The sequence below is a fragment of the Protopterus annectens genome, chromosome 13.part0 (assembly GCF_019279795.1).
Source record: "Protopterus annectens isolate FY-2018-M chromosome 13.part0, PAN1.0, whole genome shotgun sequence".
NCBI classification, from domain to species: domain Eukaryota; kingdom Metazoa; phylum Chordata; order Ceratodontiformes; family Protopteridae; genus Protopterus; species Protopterus annectens.
The window spans coordinates 1,100,660,681-1,100,682,397 of record NC_056747.1 but is presented as its reverse complement, the minus strand read 5'-3'; the positions used below and the strand labels follow the sequence as shown (position 1 = coordinate 1,100,682,397).

Here is a 21,717-nt window from a genome sequence, read left to right as displayed (position 1 = left end):
ATTACAGACCAGCCAGAGGCTCCTTTCTCCAATTTTGAGGACTCAGATGCTGAAGAATCCATTCCAGCTGCTTCCCCACCAGAAGAATTCTCCTTTGGGGAAACCTTACATGCCATGAGAGAACATTTCCATTGGCAGGAACAGGATTTTTCAGACTCCAGAAAAGACTTAGGACTTTTCTGCACCTACCACAACACAGGCCCTTAGCTATACCTCCTGTCCTCTCTGTTGTGGACGATGCATTTAATGATGTTTGCACTGCACCAGATTCTTTACCTCCAGCACCTGCCAAACCAGATAGATTTTACAGGGTGCCAGACACTCATCATCACCTATACAAGGCCCCTCTTGCAGACCCTGAAACTATATCCCAGGGCCCTAAGGCAGTAGCCTCAACCACAGCAAAAAACCCTATTCCTTCTGAAAGGGAAGCCAGGTCTTTAGACAGATGGGGCAAAAAGGTTTACACCTCTGCTACTCTCTCAGCTAGAGCTTTAAACTGTCAGTTTCACATGATACAATACCAAGAGTTTATGCTTGATCAGTTAACTAAAAAGCTATCCTCTGATGACTCTATAGATAAGAAAAATCTATTAGAAATGGTAAATAACATACAACAGGTTAGTAACCATTCCTTAAAATGTGGCTATGATGCACTGGAGGCTTCATTTAGATCAGCCATGACTGGCACAGTGATAAGAAGACATGCATGGCTGAAGGAACAAGTTTTAATGGATCATGTTAAAGCTAAGTTATTAGATGCTCCTATGGATAAGACCAGTTTGTTTGGTACACCTGCCCAGCAGGTAATGAAAAAAATGGAAGAAAAGGCAAAATCTGTACAAACGGTTAAAGATTTCTTGCAGGTTCAGCCCCCAAGGTTTAGCAGGAACTGGCCTGCCAAAAATTGGTCCTTTCCTGACTCCACAAGATCCCAAAGGGGCAGGAATAGACGTTCCAGAGGCAGAAATCAATCCAGAGGGGGTGCCTACAGAGGACGACAGTGGCAAGGTAATAACAAAGCCACAGGCACAGCCACTACCACTACAACAGGGCAATCACAGTGACTTGATTCTAACTCCACCTACCAGGGAACAAATAGCAACACCCTTAGGTGGAAAATTAACCTTATTTTCAAAGAACTGGCACTATATCACAAAAGACAAGTGGATTTTGCAAACCATAGACCAAGGTTACCGTTTCCACTTCCACACTATACCAGTCAAAAGAGGAATGCCAAACCTACCTCCAAATCAAAAAAACAGAAGCTCTACAGCAGATAATGCAATTAACAAAGATGAGAGCTGTGGAAAGAGTACCAATAACAGAACAAGGAAAAAGATTCTACTCCAGACTATTCCTAGTTCCAAGAAAGGAAAAAAGTTGGAGACCTATTCTCGATCTGTCCACCTTAAACACATACATCATTGTCCCAAAATTCAAGATGCTGACCCTACAGCAACTTCTTTCCATGCTGGGCAAGGAGTGTTGGCTGGTAACTCTAGATCTCAAGGAGGCATACCTGCACGCCCCCATTCGACCAATTTGCAGAAGATACCTCAGATTTCTTGCAGGATCAGAGCACTATCAATTCTCAGCATTGCCCTTTGGCTTATCTACTGCGCCCAGAGTATTCACAAAATGCCTGGCATCAGTAATCGCCCACTGCAGACTACAGGGAATCCAAATTTATCCATACCTGGACGACTGCCTGCTACAAGGGGACAACAAAAGCAAGCTGACAACAGATTTACAAAGGGTCATTTACTTGCTACAAGCACTGGGATACACAGTCAATTTGCAAAAATCAAGGCTGATTCCATCCCAAACAAGGACATTCTTGGGCTGAATTGGACACAGTAAAACAAATGGCATTCCTAACTGCAGAAAAACAAAAAGGATCTCCCTCTTTACTTCTTGGCACTAACAAACCACAGCAAGCTAACAGCAAGAAAAGTTCTGCAGGCCTTGGGCTTCATGGCATCATGCATAATCTTGGTTCCACATGCCAGACTGCATATGAGAAAACTACAGTGGTACCTAAAGAATTTATGGTCCCAACACAGGCACAGCCTAGAAACAGAAATTCCACTAATTCCATGCCTAAAACAGGAGTTCCTATGGTGGGCTCAAGCATGCCAGTCAAACCCAGGCTTACCTTTTCACAAATATCAAGCAAGCCAAACCATCACAACAGACGCCTCAGACCTAGGATGGGGGGCTCACATGCTGGACAAATGCGTGCAAGGATTGTGGACGGAGGACCAACTTCACCTGCACATCAACCTAAAAGAAATGCTGGCAGTAAAACTGGCAATCCAAAAATTCAGACCATTCCTCAAAGAAGGCCATTTGATGATAAGGACAGACAACACCACAGTCATGTGGTACATCAACAAACAGGGAGGCACTCATTCATACCCCCTATGCAGAATGACTTTGGACCTTTGGAACCTGGCACTCAGCTACAACATCCAGTTACAGGCAATGTTTGTACCGGGAAAGGAGAACACTCTAGCAGACATGTTAAGCAGAACCACCTCGGATGCTCACGAATGGATGCTACACCCGGACATCTTCAAGACCATCGCAAAGAAATGGGGAATGCCACAGATAGATCTATTCGCTTCCCTCTCAACCACCAGCTCAAAAATTCTGCACAAGGACATTCCATCCACTTGCATCGAAAGTGGATTCGCTCTCCTTCAGCTGGAAAGGCCTGACAGCATATGCATTCCCACCTCTTCCCTTGATACACAAGGTATTACTAAAAATCAAGGAGGAACGCCCAAGGATAATCCTGATAGCTCCAACGGGCCAAGACAACACTGGTACCCATTGCTGAGGAGCATGTCTCGGGACAAAATGTGGTCAATACCCCTGATGCCTTTGATGTTAACTCAGAACAACTACAGCATCATGCATCCAAACCTAAAAACGTTGCAGCTGACTGCATGGCACATCACATAGCAGCAACTATTCCAGATCTCTCCCAAAGGGTTAAAGACATTATCCTTGAAGCCCGCAGACCTTCAACAAGAAGGAACTATGCAGGGAAATGGAAAAGGTTTGTCATTTGGAGTGCTGAAAGAGGGAAGGATGTGTCAATATAGATATGGCTAACATTCTGGAGTACTTGGCAGAGCTTCTACATACAGGCCTGTCCTATTCCTCCATCAAGATACATGCATCAGCTATTTCAGCAGAATACAGCTTTGATCCACCTGTCTTCTCACATCCTCTACTCAGGCAGTTCCTCAGAGGGATCAAGAATGTAAAACCTCCTAGGAAACCACCACTGCCAGCTTGGGATTTGAACTTTGTGCTAGAAAAGTTGACACTGCACCTTTGAACCAGCAGCAACAGCAGACCTACAGCATCTTTCATGGAAAACTGCTTTCCTACTGGCAATAACCTCAGCAAGGAGGGTTTCTGAACTTCAGGCCCTAATGGCAGTACAACCCTTCCTAATCTTCTACCAAGACAGAGTGTCCATGAGGACTAATCCTACATTTATGCCTAAGGTGGTATCCAGAGTGTCCCTAAACCAGGCAATCCACCTACCTACCTTCTTCCCAACCCACAAAACAGAGGGAAAGAATGCTGCATACCTTGGATGTACACAGACAGCTACGCTACTACCTGGACAGAACAAAAGTAACAGAAAAACTGACCAGCTTTTTGTAGCCTATGCAACAGGAAGGGAAGGAAAAGCAATTTCCAAACAGACAATCTCCAAATGGATAGGAAATTGCATACGATTCTGTTACTCCTTCCATGGAAAACCAATTCCACAGAACATACGACCTCATTCTACAAGAGCAACAGCCACTACCACAGCCTTCTTACGAGGAGTGGCAACCAAGGACATTATTGAGGCGGCTACTTGGACCTCCGTGCATACATTTGCCAAGCATTATAATTTACCTCTGTATTCCAGATCCCGAGCAGGGTTTGCCACTGCTGTACTGCAAGGGATCCTAACCACACCATAATCTATTCTTCCTCCTCCCCTAGTTGGCTATGGTATTCTACCCAGTTGTTATGACTGCAGATGCATCCATGAAGGACATAGTACAGTTTTGTACCTACCATAAATGTAGATGTCCGAACTGGATAGCATCTGCAGTCAGGATTACCCTCCCTCCTTCCCCTCTGTGGTACTCCTAGGGTATTTACCCTCCTAATAGCTAGCTGGTGGGGGGGAGTCTCTTATGGTGTATTTGTTTGTTTATATGTACATACATGCTTATTTTTTGTGTTTGCCTTCTATCCTTTGGGAAACATTGGCATTTTTACCCAAAATTTAGCCTTCCAAGAGGGCAACTGGCATCTGGGGCAAGAAACACTGAAGAAAATGGCGTCGGCTGATGCCTTTATACCCGAAGACCAGCAGAGATGACGTCGGGTGAAGTGCGACATCAGCCGGACCCGGACTTTGGAATCCGGCCGACCGAAGGGCTGCCTGACGACAGGACAACCCAGTTGTTATGACTGCAGATGCTATCCAGTTCGGACATCTACATTTATGGTAGGTACAAAACTGTACTTTCGCTTCTCCACTAAATTACCAGTTGCCAAAGTTTTGCACAAAAATGTTTCATCCCACAGCTTGGAAGGTGGATGCTCTATCATTCAGTTGGAGCAATCTTCATGTCTATGCCTTTCCACCTCTGCCTCTCATTCCCAAGGTACTCTTGAAGGCCAGACAAGACAGGCCATCCATGATTCTGATAGCGCCGGATTGGCCTCGACAGCACTGGTACCCACTACTGAGGAGTTTAGTACGGGAGCCTCCATGGCCTCTGCCTTTGATTCCGCATCTTTTGTCTCAGGAGGACAATCACTTCCTCAATGTCAAGATTCAGTCTCTGCATCTAACAGCCTGGCATATTCTGTTTTAGACCCTGGAGGGTCTCAGCTTCCACAACAAGTTTTGAATGTTATTTTGGAGGCCAGAAGGCCTAGTACAAGGAAAGTTTACGCTGATAAATGGAGGAGATTTTTTATTTGGAGCAAAGCGAAGGACTTTGATGTTTCCAAGCCTGATTTAAGTATTTCTCTTCAATATCTTACTGAGTTATTGGACAAGGGTTTGTCTTTCTCCTCGATAAAGGTTCATGCTGCAGCCATTTCTGCTCACTATGACTGTGACCCTCCTTTATTTTCTCATCCTTTGTTTAAGCAGTTTCTTAGAGGGGCAAAGAACATAAGACCCCCACGTAGAGCTCCTACTCCTGCTTGGGATCTCAATTTTGTGTTGGAAAAACTTACTCTACAACCTTTTGAGCCTGCAGCTACTGCCGAGTTAAAGTATTTATCATGAAAGGCTGCTTTTTTGTTGGCCATTACCTCTGCAAGAAGGGTTTCTGAATTACAGGCCCTTATGGCAGTGGAACCTTTCCTGATTTTTCATAAGGATAGGGTATCTTTGCGTACTAATCCTTCCTTTATGCCTAAAGTGGTTTCTAGTGTGGCCTTGAACCAAACTATTCATTTGCCTACTTTTTATGCAAACCCCCAAAATAAAGGGGAGAAGATTTTGCATACTTTGGATATTCACAGGCAGTTGCGTTATTATTTGAGCAGAACCAAAGGGTTCAGGCAGTCTCAGCAGTTGTTTGTTTCTTTTGCTTTGGGTTCTCAGGGAAAACCTGTGTCAAAACAAACTATTTCTAAATGGATTGGTTTTTGTATTTCTTTCTGCTAATTCCCATCATGGTAAGGAGATTCCGGCTGGAATCAGACCTCATTCCACTAGATCTACTGCCACTTCTACTGCCTTTCTAAGGGGGGTAGCTACAAAAGATATTTTGGAAGCAGCCACTTGGAGTTCAGTACATACTTTTTCTAAACATTACCACCTTCCTCTTTATTCTAAGTCTAGGGCTGGATTTGCCACTGCAATATTACAGGGCATTTTAGCAGCCCCTAATGTTTTATGATTTTGCCATCCTCCCTTTACCTCTGCTTTGGGATTCTACCCATATGTAAGGACTGCAGCAATGTGAGATGAAGAAACATAGTACAGTTTTGTACCTACCATAAATGTAGATGTTCGAAGATCCACATTGCTGCAGTCCAATTTACCCTCCCTCCTTCCCCTCTGTAGTTTGGCATGGTTATATGGTTTGGGTGATGGTTGTTATTGGGCATGTTTTTGGGAGGTATCCTGTTTTTGGGCTGTGGCCTTTCTTTTTAGGGCCTTCTGACATCTGGGGCAAGAAAAGACTGAGGATATGACGTCGGTCATGCGCTTTTATACCCTGACGCTCTGATGTCAGATCTGAGCGCCCATGACCGACGTCGGCCTAATACTTTGGTATTCGGGCCGACCGAGGACAGCGGACTACCCATATGCAAGGACTGCAGCAATGTGGATCTTCGAACATCTACATTTATGGTAGGTACAAAACTGTACTTTCACTCTGTAGTTCGTGTAGAACACAGGCAGGGATATTGTCCGGTCCCATAGAAGCTGTATTCTTGGCCTTGGACAGTGCTGTTTTAACCTGTGCAGCAATAATACTGGGTGCCTGGCAATTTACTGGTATTGTGATTGGTCCTTTGGGGGGGGGTAAAGTTGGCACTGAATTTGTTGGGCAATATATTGGCAATATCTGTTGGCTCCGTATAGGATGTACCATTGTGCAGCAGCTCAGAGTAAATCTGGGTATTGCTGTGGAGATTCTTTATGTAACTATAGAAGGCACTGTGGTTGTCTTTACCATCTGCTGCAGTTCTGTTTTCATAGCTAGCTTTAGAGGATTTGATGAGGGATCTCAAATTTTTGTTGAGGTTGATAAGGGAGTTTTTCCAGTCTTGGACTTCACCTTATTCCGCATCAGTTTCTTCCTTCTGTTGTAGAGTTTGTTTATGGCAGGGGAGCACCAGACTGGCTTCCTTTTTTTGGAGGAGAGCATCTTGGTTCATAGGTAGGTACTAGGCTATTGGCCCTGGGGTCTATACAAGCCCAGCCATAAAGGTACCCTGGCTTTTGCCACTCAAGAAAATTATTTTCCTGTGCCACTGTCGAGCAGAGCCACAGAGGTGATCCCCGGGGTGAATTTCCTATCTCCCATCCAATCATCAAGATTTTTCTTGAAGAGTGGTAATGAGGAGCTTTGTTTGATATAGATAGGTAGTTTATTCCAGAGTATGGGAAGTCTCTGAGACAGGAATCTATCCCTCCGGCATGTTCCGTTTATTGTGGTGACAAGGTTTGGGTCCCTAGAGCGTGTAGCTCGGAGGGATTGGGATTTCTTTAAGTGGAGCATGTCCAACAGCTCTGGGTTTGACATAGCTTTGTATGTTAGGCAGAGATCACCTCTGAGTAGGCGATATGCGATGGAGTAAAGCTGGAGTTTTTTGAGATGGTCTGCGTAGGGAAACTGTTTGAGGCCGGTAATCCTCTTTGTGAGGTATTTCTGCAGCCTTTCCAGTTGTTGTAGATGTCTTGTGAGATACATACCAAAAGGGGCGTTGTACTCTATAATGGGTCTAATGAGTGATGAGTAGAGGGGAACAATTACCTCTTTTTTCTGGATGAGAAACCTTTTGTGATGAGGTGTGGCACGTAGAAGGATTTCCTGACTACTGTGGCGATGTGATTATCAAAGGAGAGACTACTGTCCACCTGTGTCCCAAGGTCTCTTATCACATTTTCAGTGTTAAGTATACTGCCGCCTATGTTGTAGTTCATGGGTACAGAGTTTTTACCAAAGGGAATGACATTGCACTTTTTAGTACTGAGCTTGAGGCCATGGCTTTGACACCAGGCATCTGTCTCAGTGAGGCCCTTTTGTAGGATGTCCACATCGTTAGAGTTTCGATTATGGCTCCTAGTTTGCAGTCATCTGCGAACTTCGTTAGCCGAAGACCTTCTGTGTTCGCCTGTACTTCAGAGAAGTAGATACCAAACAGGAGAAGACCCAGGACTGAACCCTGTGGTACTCCACTTGTCACTGGTCTGAAGTCAGATTTGGAGTCTGCTACTTTCACAGTGTGGGTTCCGTCATTGAGCCAGTTGGCAACCCATCTTGTGACATAGGGATTTATACCTAGTTTAATGATTTTTTTCTATAATTACAGAGTGGGGGATGGTGTCAAAAGCCTTGACAAGATCTAGATAGGCTGTGTGAAACACCTTACCCTTGTCTACGGCTTTGGTGACTGCTTCAAAGAAGTCTATCAAGTTTAGGAGACATGATCTGCCTTTTACAAACCCGAACTGGGTGGGATCCAGAGTTTGGAGATTACCAGTGTCTTTGTTTATAAGTTCCATTATGATACGTTCCATGGCCTTGCAGACCTGGCTCGTCAGGCTAATGGGGTGGTAGTTCCCGGGGTGGCTCCCCCCTTGTGGAGTGGGATAACCATTGCTGTGCACCATTCAGCAGGCACAAAGCCTGAGGTGAGGCTATGATTGAACATGGTACTTGGGTGGGGTGCCAGTTTGTTCTGTAGTTCGTGTAGAACGTAGCCTGGGGTGTTGTCTGGTCCCATGGATGCTGTGTTCTTGGCTTTGGAGAGTGTGTTTTTTACCTGTGCAGCCATGATTACAGGAACTTTACATTCTTCCGGTATAGAGATGGGCTCTTTAGGGGGTGAGAGGGGGTAAAGTTAGCACTGAACCTATTTGCCAGGATGTTGGCAATATCAGTTGGGTCTGTATATTTAGTGCCATTGTGCTGTAACTCAGAGCAGATCTGAGTGTTGCCATTGAGATTCTTGACATAGCAATAGAATGCTTTGTGGTTGTCATTAGAATCAGTGGTGATTTTGTTTTCGTAACGAGCGTTGGAGGATTTTATCACGGATCGCAGCTTCTTACTGAGGCTGACCAGGGAGCTCCTCCACTCATGGGATGTTACTCTCTTTTGCAAGAGTTTCTTCCTTCTGTTGTACAGTTTGTTTATGACAGGGGACCACCAGATTGGCTTCCTTTTTTTGGAGGCTAGCGTCTTGGTTCTCTTTGGGATAGCACGATCCATGCACTCATGTAAGTGCTTAGAAAGTGCAGCTGTGTAGGATTCAGTAGTCATAACTGTATTGTCCATCTGCATGGGTGTCATGAAGTTCACCACTTCTGTCTTTAAAGCCAACTTCATGCTTCTTGAGAAATTTTTTACCATGGTTTCCTTAATGGGAGGTGGAGGCAGGATGTGGATATCTAGGGTAATTAGCTTATGGTCGGATCTGACCAATGAGGCGTTGACTTCAGGTGTGGAACACCGGTCACTCATATTGGTAATGACTAGATCTAGGATATTGTTGCCCCTGGTGGGGGTGTGGATAAGTTGATCCAGGGCATTGGAGTTTATGAATTCCAGAAAGCGTTGAGCGAAGGAGTTGGTACATGAGTAGTTTTCCCAATTAATGGTGGGGTAGTTAAAATCGCTCATTGTTAGGGTGTTTGGTTGAACCCTAATATTTTCCATTACATCAAGAAAGAGGAGTGGGAATCCTGGGGCATGGTGGGTGATCTGTAGCAAGCTACAATTTGGATTGCAGTTTTGCCCAGAGTTAGTTGCACTTGGATAACCTCGGCTGCATTATGCTGAGCAACTAGCCTGGAGGTGTGGATATCCTTAATGAATATGGACACACCTCCACCTTTGGTGTTCGGTCCAGGTTACATGGCCGAAACGTGTGATGTTTATCGTGTTACACTGCTGCAGTCATTACACTTGGGTTATCCTGCCGTCAGGCGGTTCCCCAGTCGGCCTGAGTTCCAAAGTCTTGGTCCGGCATCGGTTGCTGTCGCCTCCTCCCTGTCGTCAGTGTGACAGGGGTATATAAGATGCAGCCGATGCCATTTTCTTCAGTCCTCCTTGCCGCGCGGTGCCCGAAGCAAAAGCAGTTCGCAAGTGCCAGTTGGCCGACTCCTGAGATTTTCATTCCGAATCCAGAACCGAATCTTCTACAAAGCTAAGTACCCCGTTGGGGAAACTTTTTCTTGCCTCAGACCGATGTCAGTAAAAGTTAATAACTGTATTTCTTGTGGGAAGCAAATACCTCATAAGGATTTCCATTCCTATTGTATCCCATGCCTAGGCCCAGACCACGACATCACTGGTCGTTGGTTTTGTGCTAGGTTTAACAAGCACACTATTAAACGTTGGTTTGATTTTGCCCGACATTATTTTGGCAGAAAATTCAATTACACCATGCCGTCGGAACTTCCGACGACTGGAATACATAAAAAGCGCAAAGACAAGTACAGGCATCCGAGGCCCAAAACTGACAACGAGGCCTCTTCTAGGCTGGTCACCGGTTCTCCGGTTTTCAGCGAAGCGCCTTCGCAGCCCCTGACAACCGCTTCTGCAGAACCACAGGCCGCCTCAGACTCCCACGTGGAGCTGGCTGGGCCTTCGGATGCTCAAGTTTTTCAGCCTACCGAAACTAACCCTTCAGAGGGAACCAAAGTAGCTGAGCAATCCACAGCTTCAGAGGGTGTTTTCAGACCAGGACAGGGTGTCTAAGAACTAACCCTACGTTTATGCCAAAGGTGGTATCAAGTGTGGCTCTAAACCAAACTATTCACTTGCCAACTTTTATCCAAAACCACAGAATAAAGGGGAGAGACTACTGCATTCTTTGGACATTCACAGGCAGTTACGCTTCTACTTGGACAAAACCAAAGCTTTCAGAAAATCTGAGCAATTATTGGTAGCATATGCTGCAGGAGCACAGGGAAAAGCCATTTCAAAACAGACCATTTCAAAATGGATAGGACATTGTATACATTTCTGCTATACACCCCATGGGAAACCTGTACCTAGCAGCATTAGATCTCACTCCACCAGGGCAACAGCCACTTCAACTGCCTACCTCAGAGGAGTACCTACCAAGGATATTTTGGAAGCAGCAACATGGAGTTCTGTGCATACCTTCACCAAGCATTAACATTTGCCTTTATACTCCAAATCCAGAATAGGCTTCGCCACTGCTGTGCTGCAGGGCCTTATAGCCACCCTTAATGCCTTATAGAACCAGCCACCCTACCTCAGCTTTGGGATTCCACCCAAGTGTAATGACTGCAGCAGTGTAACACAATGAACATAGTACAGTTTTGTACCTACCATAAATGTAGATGTTCGAGTGTAAACACTGCTGCAGTCCAGGTTACCCTCCCTCCTTCCCCTCTTACTTGTTGGTACGTTACCTATGTCTTCGACCCTTCACTATCTATGGGGAGTATTTGCTGGTAACTGAAAGTTGTTTGCTTTTCTTATGTATACTTTACTAGCAATTTGAATTGCCTACCTATTTGGGGGCACCTGACATCTGGGGCAAGAAAAACTGAAGAAAATGGCGTCGGCTGCATCTAATATACCCCTGTCACACTGACGTCAGGGAGGAGGTGACAGCAACTGACGCTGGACCAAGACTTTGGAACCCAGGCCAACTGGGAACCGCCTGATGGCAGGATAAGCCGACTGGGGAACCGCCTGAGGGCAGGATAACCCAAGTGTAATGACTGCAGCAGTGTTTACACTCGAACATCTACATTTATGGTAGGTACAAAACTGTACTGTATGAGTTATAGCCTGGTAGTGCAGGGGTGCTCTCTGGAGCCTTGAACTAGGTCTCCGTCTCTGCGCAGATATCAATGTTCTCCATTTTAAGGAGTGCCTCGAGTGAGTGCATTTTGAGATTTAGACTTCTAGCATTGAGTAGCATCACCCTCAGTTTTTTCTTGCCTGTTCCTGTAATGGTGGTGAATTTGTCATTTGCACCTTGCCCTGAAAAAGGCTCATGGGGGAGCTCTCACAAGAACCTTAGCCAGTATCCGGAATCCCAGATGGCAAAGCATCGTAGTCTGTCGACCATGTCATCCCAGGTAGACAGATACAGATCAATTGGGTATGGTGAGATCCATGCATTTGTGTATGTGTTCATGCAGTACAATGGTGTATTATTCGGTGATCATACAACTATTCTCCATTTGCATGAGTACCGTGAAGTTAGCCACCTCTGTTTTTTGGAGCCCAAAGTTAGCTTTGGAGAAATTTTTCATGATGGTTACCTTTGCTTGGGGAGATGTGGATTTCCAAGGTGATTACTTTGTGGTCGGATCTAACCAGGGAGGAGTTCACTATTAGTGTAGAGCAATGGTCATCCATGTTAGTAATGACCAGGTCAAGGATGTTGCTCCTCTAGTGGGGGTAGGAACAAGCTGGTCCAGGGCATTGGAACTAATGAATTCCAGGAAACATTGGGCAAGTGTATTGGTACATGAGTAGTTTACTCAGTTAATGTAGAGGTAGTTGAAGTTGCCCAGTATGAGAGTGTTAGGTTGGTCCCTAATATTCTCCAGGGTGCTTAGGAACGTGGAGTGCGAGTCTTGGGACATGGTTGGGGACCTGTAGTAGCTACAACCTGAATCGCTGTCTTACCCAATGTTAGCTGCACCTGAAGCATCTCTGATGCATTATGTTGGGCTACCAGTCTGGTGGTGAGCGCATCTTTTATGAATATGGAAACACCTCTGCCTTTGGAGCTTCGGTCCAAGTTCTGGGGCTGAAAGGTGTGGAATGAGTTATAGCCTGGTAGAGCAGGGGTGCTTTCTGCTGCTTTGAACCAGATCTCTGTTACAGCACAAATGTCTATGTTCTCCATTTTAAGAAGTGCTTCGAGTGAGTGCATTTTGAGATTTAGATTTCTAGCATTGAGCAGCATAACCCTCAGATTGCATTAGTTTGTAGCTGTTACGATGGTAATGTGGTCTTTGGAACACAGCCTAAGAAAAGGCACTAGAGGGGTGGAAAGAGCCTTGGCCAGTATCCAGAAGCCCAGGGGTGATGGATGCATGCCATCTCTAGCAAAGTATCGAGGTCTGTCCTTCATGTCATCCCAGGCAGACAGATACTGGATCCCATTGGAATGACACCAGAAACTTAGCCAATTGTTGAAATCAATTGTTTTCTGCTTGTACTGTGGTATCATTCTGGGTGATGGTAGGATGCTGCTCAGGGCTAGGGTCATACCCCCCCTGGGCTACATAATCTGAGAGCTCCCCCATGTCTCTCCATGTAGTCCAGGGAGGTATGTCTCAGGTCATTCACACCCACATCTACAATGACAGAGTAATATTTGTACCTGTTGTTGAGGGACCTGAGTGCGTGCGTTATGTGCCAGATCCTAGCATCTGACAGGCAGATGACTGTTACTTTCTCCTTATTCAACCTAGTAAGTGGGACATCAGTGTGCCTCACTATCGAGTCACCTATGACTAGTGTGTTGGGCGTGCTGTTTTGCCTTGGGGGCTTAAGTTCAGTGGCACACTGTTTAAGAGAGTAATGTGTCTCGTGAGTAGTGTTGTGGCGGTTGAGGGCATTTCTGCCTTGGGAGGCCTCTGCTGTTTGGGTAGATTTTTATTGAGAGCCTCTGAGAAGGTGGGTGTGTGATTTGTGTTTTTATGTGAAGGTAGTGCTGGTGTGTGTTCTGGAGGGCTATGTGTTCCATGTGGTGTGGTGCATGTGTTGACCTCCTCCTGTTGATCAGCTGTTCTGGTCTTGGCTGAAGAGTGTGTGGCTTCCAGTTTGGTTATTTAAGTGCATCTCTCGCAAGTCTGTGTGTTGGGAGGTAAAAGGACATGAGGACATGGTTGTCAGAGTACATGAGGCAGTTGCTACATTGCCTCAGGATGCCCAAGTTCACCAGTTTAATAGGAGAAAGCACAGGGAACTGACCTTTAGACATGCCTGGAGGGGTTGGCATTAATAAGAAGTACTGGAGCTTTTTCCTTGTTGAACATTTAGTGCTGGTAGCACTTTCGTGTGCTGCAATAATTGTTACAAGAAGTTTGGTAAAGTGCTAGACTAATAAGCTAGTAAAAGTGCAGGAGAGGAGAGAGCTAGCAGACTTTTTGGCACCGCTCAGAAGCTTACAAACAGTCCTGGATACAGCAAATCTGTATCTGGACTAGACTAGTTGCAGGAAAGGCGGGAAACAAGCGCAAGCGCGGGCTTTTAAACCAGAAAATTGAAAGATATGGAAAAACTGCCCAAACGGCCAATAAACTACAATTTCTGGGCCAGAAACCACTCCTCTTGTGGTAGATAGACTACCTAGTGCCTACCATTCCCACTGATGAGCTAGAAGGCTTCCCCCTAACACACAAAGGCTTGGGGAGGGGGGGCTAAGAAGCTTACAAACAGTCCAGGACACAGCAAATTTGTATCTGGACTAGTTACAGGAAAGGCAAGAAACAAGCTTAGAACTTTTATTTATTTATTTATTTTTTACAGAAAAGCAGCTAAAACAGCAATAAAAACAATTCAAATGCAGTGCAAGCTAGAACACTTCAGTTATAGCAATATTAAAGCAAATACAGTTTAAATAAATGCAATTTATTCAAATGGTGCTCTGAACTGAATTCAATTATTATTTTAGTCAACTCAAAGTGCCAAACATATACTTATTAACTCTGTATTTCCAGAAATTTTTTTGAGAAGCACACTCAGTCAGAACACAAGGAGATTCTAGCAATGGTAGAATTTTTTTTTTTTAGTAAAGTGGAAAGGGAAAAAGGAAGAACAGAGATAATTGAAGGTTAAGAAATTAAGTGGGATGGCCTTCTCAAATGTTTTCTCTGTATTGGGTAGAATGAGGTAATGACACTAGACTGAGAGGAGTGTCCCAGATCAAAATTAGAGTAGGGGGTGGGCAACTGCAAAGCCATCAAGTATAAGAATACCAATAGGAAGGGAGGGTGGGAAACTAAATCATTTATGATACACTCCTTGGCATGAAATCAGAACAAGCAATCAGATGTTTAACAAATGGAGAAAATTTGCAGTTAATACCTTACACAAAGTGAAACTAGCTAGAAAAGATTTACAAACAATGTGACAGTAAAAACCTGATTTATCAGGCCCTGTGAGGCAGACAATTTTAGTACAACCGTGCAGATTAGTTAATAGCTATAAAATACAGTGAAAAGTATACAACAGACAATAAAATGTGCTACAAATATCTAGAATAAGCAATTACTAGTAAAAATAAGCAAAAAAAAAGGATGCTTATTATGTATCACAGATCAAAGTTTTGGTCAGTGCCCCTCCCCTGTTTAGCTCTGTGTGAAATGGCAGAAACACTCACAAGGTAACTTCTTAAGTAACAGAAGGTTGAAACCTGACAACTTTAAAAAAAAGTTCAAAAGAACCAATGAGGTGCTTACTTCAAGCCTTAGACCAGGCAACCTAAATCAGCCAATGACCATAACACTGCACTCTCACTGAAGTGGAAAAATGGCTTTTGCTAAACTAAGATGGCCTGGAAAATGTGCTAAGAACACACAGCCTCTGCAAACAAACAACTAGGCCCAGAAACACAATCCCTAATATGGACAATGCTACAGCTACTACCTACAATATTTTAGGCAGAAAACAGTACAGAAATGTTTATCACAGCAGGAAAACAGCAGTGAGCCACTAAATGAAAGTTTTAAACGGATAAAGGAGCAAGGAGACTCTCTAATGTGCTTTTAACCGCAAACTAATCAGTTATAGGATTCAGTCCTTGGCAGGAAACCAGAACAGACAGTCAGATATATAACAAATGGGAAAATTTCCAGTTAATACCTTACATACAGTGAAACTAGCTATAAAATATTTGCAAACAGTGTGACAGTAAAAACCTTATTTATCAGGCCCCATGAGGCAGACAATATTAGTACAATCATTCAGATTAGTTTATAGCTATAAAATACAGTAAAAAGTATGCAGTAGACAAAAAGTGCTATAAATATCTAGAATAAGCAATGACTAGTAAAAACAAGCAAAAAAAAACGGATACTTGTATATCACAGATCAGAGTTTTGGTCAGTGCCCCTCCTCCATTTAGCTCTGTGTGAAATGGCAGAAACACTCACAAGGTAACTTAAGCAACTCGAACCGTGAGCACCTGCATGTAAAGCCACTACTCTAACCACTACACTATCTATCTCTGCTTAAAATGAATGGACTGGATTGGAGCTTGAACCATGAATGACTGCATGCTAAGCAACAGCTCTAACCACTACGCTACTTCACCAGAAGGTTTAAATTTGAAACCTTGCTTAGATAGCACATGTGGCAGACTGTTAAGGAAAAGGGATTACGCAGTGGGGGGGGGGGGTCAGTAAGTTCGAATGGTAAGAGTACTGCAATTAGGGGCTCAAAAATTAAATAAAAATGTCACTTTTCCTTAGACAGGGAGCGTATCAGCATCGCTACTCTGTCAGCATGAAATTATCTTGTCAGTAGCAGTGCTGATGGAAAACAACCTACAGCACCACTGCCAGAAAAGTCCTAATGCAGTGGTTTAACAGATCCAAAACTACCAGGCTTAACTGGTGGGGGAACTAACTTGAATGGAAAGGCAAAGGCATGAATTTTTCAAAAATTCTGCATCTGCTTTGAGTGTTCCATTTTTTCACTGTACTTTCACAGTTCCAAGGCATGTTTCAGACATTGCTTGCCTTCCCTTGTGCAAAAACTAGTATAAAGCATTTTGGCTGTTCTGAATAAGAACAGTCGTACCTCATTTTAAAGAGTGCAATTTTTGTTCCATGTGGCTGGAAGACCACTTGTAGCTGGTTGGTGGTGCTTTCTCTCCAGTTCCTTTTATCAACAAACCAACTTACCTCTCATACAGCATTCAACAATCTTTCAGGGTGGGAGAGGAGATCAAGGCATCCTGACCCTCTTATCTGTTCCCAACCACATGGATTTTTTTATAGATGTCGTAGCCCTCCTAAAAGTGAGGGGCATGCAGTGATGTAACCATGCACACATGTATGCTCCCACCCATGATACTTTGATACCCTCTACCCTTCTGTGCGCACATGCATGTGTATGACACTAATGCTGCTCTTTATCCTCTGCTAGAGAGCAGCATTGTTCTTCAAAACCCCACACCTTATTCCCAGCATAAGCAAACTGACTCCTTCTCCAGACTGCCTCTTTCATCTGATCCTTCAGCTTCCTTGGTGGTCAGCGTCATAGGTAGATACCCTGCCCTTGCACCTGTGAGCTGGTTGGAGTGCATTTCTAGAGTATTATACTTTTCCCTATGCTGACACAGTATATTCAAAAGTACAAGACTAAAAAAGATTCTTGCACATCAGTGTTGTACCTTTCACCACCCCAAATAGTTGTTTATTGGTAATATTTGTTTATTGATTTATTTATGTCTGATTATTTTTACTGTTCAGTTTGTGGTGTGTGTGTGTGTGTGTTTGGGTTTGGGGTCTTCTGCATTGTTTTAGCATTTTATTTCACGGCTGCATTTTACTCCTACTTACCTTGCTTTAATTTAATTTTATTTTCTGTCTGTCATGTGACTGTTTTTTTTTTATTCCTGTTACTGTCTGTGGACCGGTGATCCACTGTGGCGACCCCTAACAGGAGAAGCTAAAAGACATTGCTTTACTATTCTATGAAAGTATTGTGTTAGTTGTGAATTGTTAGGTATCTCCTAGAAACGCAATTTGTGCATTTATCAGAATAACACTTTCCATAATACTGAATGTAAGAATGAACCTGTTGCTCTGGTAAGAAATGAAGCTGGTTTCTGTAGCCATTCACTGCTCAATAAAGAAAACTTGAACCTGTATTAAGACTTTATTTTTTAATTTTTTTTAATGCATTTCTAAATGTGCATGTCTTGGCATTTAATATACTTCAGACCTTGTATGATGGAGGACACCTATTTTTTTAATGGTGTTGGCACTTTGTTGTTGCTGTCATTTTTGGGGTACAGATGTTTTTTTAATTTTTTTTTTGTTATGTTTCTTTTTGTCTCTATGCCAGCTGACATCAAGCCCCCCCATGATGAGGGTCAGGCCATTCCTTCCCCAGTATGAGGGATGTTTGCCTAGTATCATATGTAGAAGAAAGCTGCCCAGGGGAAGGCATCTTACAGGCAGTCATGAGGAATGTTTATGCCCTCACCAGCATCCCTGCGCCCAAGGACATGTTTATGTTCCTAGCTCCAACACCTGATGGTGGCATAAGCACCTGAATCACTGCAGGTACTGCCTGTGCCCCTCAGCAGCATGCATGCCTGTGCCTTCACATGTGCCAGCAAGGACTACTGTTACCAGCTTGTGCATCTACACCTTGCATTCTCCCTGTACTGGCTCACTGCTGCAGGCAAACCAGCAAGCTACCTGTGGACCACGTCCCTCTCTGAATGTCTCCCTTCCAGGATGGACACACCTTATCTTTCCTGCAAGCTCAGTCAAGTGCTCAGTGTACTAACTGAACTCTGGTCACCTGGATTGTTGTCAGGGCTTTATCCCCACACATCAGAGCTAGCATGCATTTTTAAAAGTTCAGACAGAAGGCACAACTGTTTTTGTGCTGTTGGTGTTGCCAGCTCATTGTCGCATCACATTTTGTTAGCAGGTGATGTAAGTAATCTGCAACCTTACCATTCCCGTCAGCATTTATGACCACCATAGATGAATCACACTAGCTGTACTTCAATGGATTGTTGCTAATGTGTGTACTGTATCATTGCTACATTTCCTTATTGTAGCTGTGCTTGTTGTAATCACTTTTCTACTTATTGTAACACTTATTGTACTTCACTGCAGTTGTGTCCTGAGTTATGCTTGAAAAGGGGTGTTTTGGACCAGAGCACCTACCAATTAATGAATGAATAATGAATACCCTTTTGTATTCCAAATTGGATTGGCACCAACTGTGTCCTGTCCCTAAAGTACTTGTGTTCCTCCTCTTACTAACTTAGGCTAGGATTATAGTTCACCCAGTCAGCAAGGCTTATAATACAGGTTGTGAGGCTTAATTTAGGGGTTAGTTGTGTCTTTTCCCGGTCAGGGGTCGCCACAGCAGAACTCCGGTCCACTAATGATTGGCAGTTGAGTTTTACGTGCCGAGTTGCCAGCCCTGACGCACAACCTTCAACGAAGGTACGCCTATTCACGCATGTCTCCACGCAGAAGACGCTCTAGCTGAGAGTCGAACCGGTCAGCGTCTTACTGTGAGGCGACAACACTACCGCAGCTTGGCAATAGATTTGCATCTTGCTTCAGTAATATCACAGTGTGTCTGCTTTTAGCTGTTACATAGGATTGGAGCATAATAGGTATGGCTACCCCAGTCCACTGAAATTGGCCTGCTTATTTCATTGTATGTCTGTTTTATTTTTATATATATATGCAAGTCCGTGTATGGAAAGGTAGTGCCTCCTATACATTAACTTGCTTCTATTTCAAAACTTTTTTGTTTGAAATTCATGTGGGTATATAGCATTTGTCTGGAGGATGAAAAAATTCCCTTACTGATTCTTGCTAAATTTTGAAATGTATAGCCTGTGTGCACATGATACAGTTCCCCAAGGTGTGTTGCTGTGCTTTTTTTTTTTCTTTCGGGTGATTTACGTTTCATATATCTGTTTTACATTCTGTAATGTATGATCTAGTTGCTAAAGCATAAGCCATGTAAACTGTATTGCCCTTCTGCCTGTGTATGGACAGATGATGCCACCAATGTTGTTGCTTACTTTCTATAGAGGACACAAAGTTCTACCCTTATTTTGTAACTCTTAGTACACGATCTAAAGAAATGAGCAGTTTGTCAAGCATGTTGATGGTTTATAAAATTCTAGTAGCACATTTTTCTATGATAATGGTTTACAAAATTCTCATAGTACATTTTTCTTCCTGGAAGTACACAGTTGTTTAAGAACTCATTTCAGCTTGAAACAGTAAGTTTTCCATAATGTGTCTCTCTTTATTACAAACAAAGATGAAGGGTACAGTATTTTAATTATTTTCCACTGGTTTTAATCTGGACCATACTGTTAATTTTGTGCCTCTTAATTTCTTTCAGGTTGCATGGCTTCTGTAGAAGCCCGTTGGTTGCCATTGGATATTGCATTCTTTAATTAGTGCTTAATTTTTAAACAGTTTGCATGATTAAATTTTTCACCATCTCTCAAAGCCCAGTAGTACTGTTACATCAAAATAAAACCACCGTGTGTCAGTTTTTTTTGTAGGCACAGACTGTAGTACTTTGTCACCATTTTTTGAAATATCTTGTTGTTAGACTGTGCAATTCATATGTGCATTTGTGTGTGCATCAGAATGCCTCCTTCAGATACGTATATTGCTGTGGTCCGGAAAAAGTTTTCATGGTGGTACATGCAAGGCCTAGCCAGATGGGCAGAGCAGGGCTGTTACTGCATTTGACTGGACCAGATTAAGGTATGTTATGTACCACTGAATGTGGCTCAGATTTAAAGGAGGTTTTCCCATTATAGGTGGTAAAGGATAGTAGTCAGAGCAGTAACTGGATTGAGGCAAGTCTTACAGATAGTGGCAGTACATCTTCAGATCTTTGCTTACTTCAGTTGTGCTCCAGACAACAGAGAGAGTTCTGCCATTCCTTTCACAGTGATCTACTTTGTTAGTTGTAATGTCCTCTCTTTGTTCCCAACTGTCAGGGTCTTAAGCATAAATTCCAGAGAAGTACAAGCTTCTTAGACCATGTCATTGGTTGATACAGAGAGACTGAGCCAGTAGCCTGAAACGGCTTACATTTTTTGGGGGGTAGAGTTAGAAAAGGCCTGGCAAAACAAGAGTTGCACGCCAGAAGTTTTGCATTTTTCTCTAGGCACACAGATTATTTACGGTTATCTCGCACATAAAACATCTTTTGAAGAAGTCTGCCTGTTTTCTGTGCTAATACTTTTTCCTTATTTCATTTCAGGAGTTGTGTTTACAGGTGAAATATGGGACTTTATGAGCTTTGCTGACAGATACCCTTATATCCTCTACAATATAGCTTTGTTTGGACTGACCAGTGCCTTAGGACAAGTAAGTAATGAAATGCTAAGACAAATATGAAGTGCTTGTGTGTGTGTGTGCTTTTCCAGATCAGATTGCATCTTACCACTAAGGTTATACTCCTGAGGGATCTGTTTTCCTAACAGAATGATTGATTCCTTGCTTCTCTTTTGCCCTTTGAGTGATCTAGGTAAGTTGTCCTGTTTGAGTGTAATTTACTGAGTTGGCAGCAACCCTGAGCCCAGGTTTGTTGATGCCATCTTCTTGGCAACTTTAATTTATTAAATTAATTTATTTATTCCATCAACTTTCCTGTTTCTTGCCAGATTGTCAGCTGTACTGTTATATGTGCTTTATGAACCAGTAATATGGTAAAACCTAGGATCATAGGAAGTTACTAGGCTAATGGCCCTAAGGTTTTTACAGGCCTAGCCAAGTTCTTCCCTTGTTTCCACAATCAGCACCTATTACCCCTGTCCAAGAGAGAGACAGAAGGAACCCCTGGCTTGAATTTATGGTTACCCATCCTATCGTTCAGATTGCACTTGGAGGGCCAAAGAGGTGCTCTGCTTGACGTGAATAGAAAGTCTGTTCCACAGGTGCAGTAACCTGTGGGAGACAAATCTGTCCCTTCAGCAGGTTCTAGTAATGTCACATACCAGGGTTAAGGTCCTGGTTAAGGTCTTTAGAGCGAGTAACCTGTGAGCTTTTGGACTTATGGATATGCAGCATTTCCAGTAAAGCAGAGTCAGAGATTACTTTATATACAAGCGAGAGATAGTCTCTGATTAGTCTGTATGAAAATGAGTAAACTGACAGTGATTTCAGACATTCCACATGGGGCAGATGTGGAAGACCTTGAATTCTCCTTGTGAGTAACTTTTGTGGTCTCTAGTTTTTGTAGGTGCCTGGAA

General features: G+C 43.4%; 1 protein-coding gene across 1 annotated transcript in view; it reads left to right on the top strand.

Moving 5' to 3' along the window:
* The window catches only part of SLC35B1 (solute carrier family 35 member B1), a 516,390-nt gene that overhangs the window by 439,438 nt on the left and 55,235 nt on the right, over positions 1-21,717 (top strand). Inside the window, exon 8 of the mRNA XM_044054949.1 lies at positions 20,727-20,833. Coding sequence (XP_043910884.1) covers positions 20,727-20,833 — 107 coding nt within the window. The remainder of the gene's footprint in view (positions 1-20,726; positions 20,834-21,717) is intronic.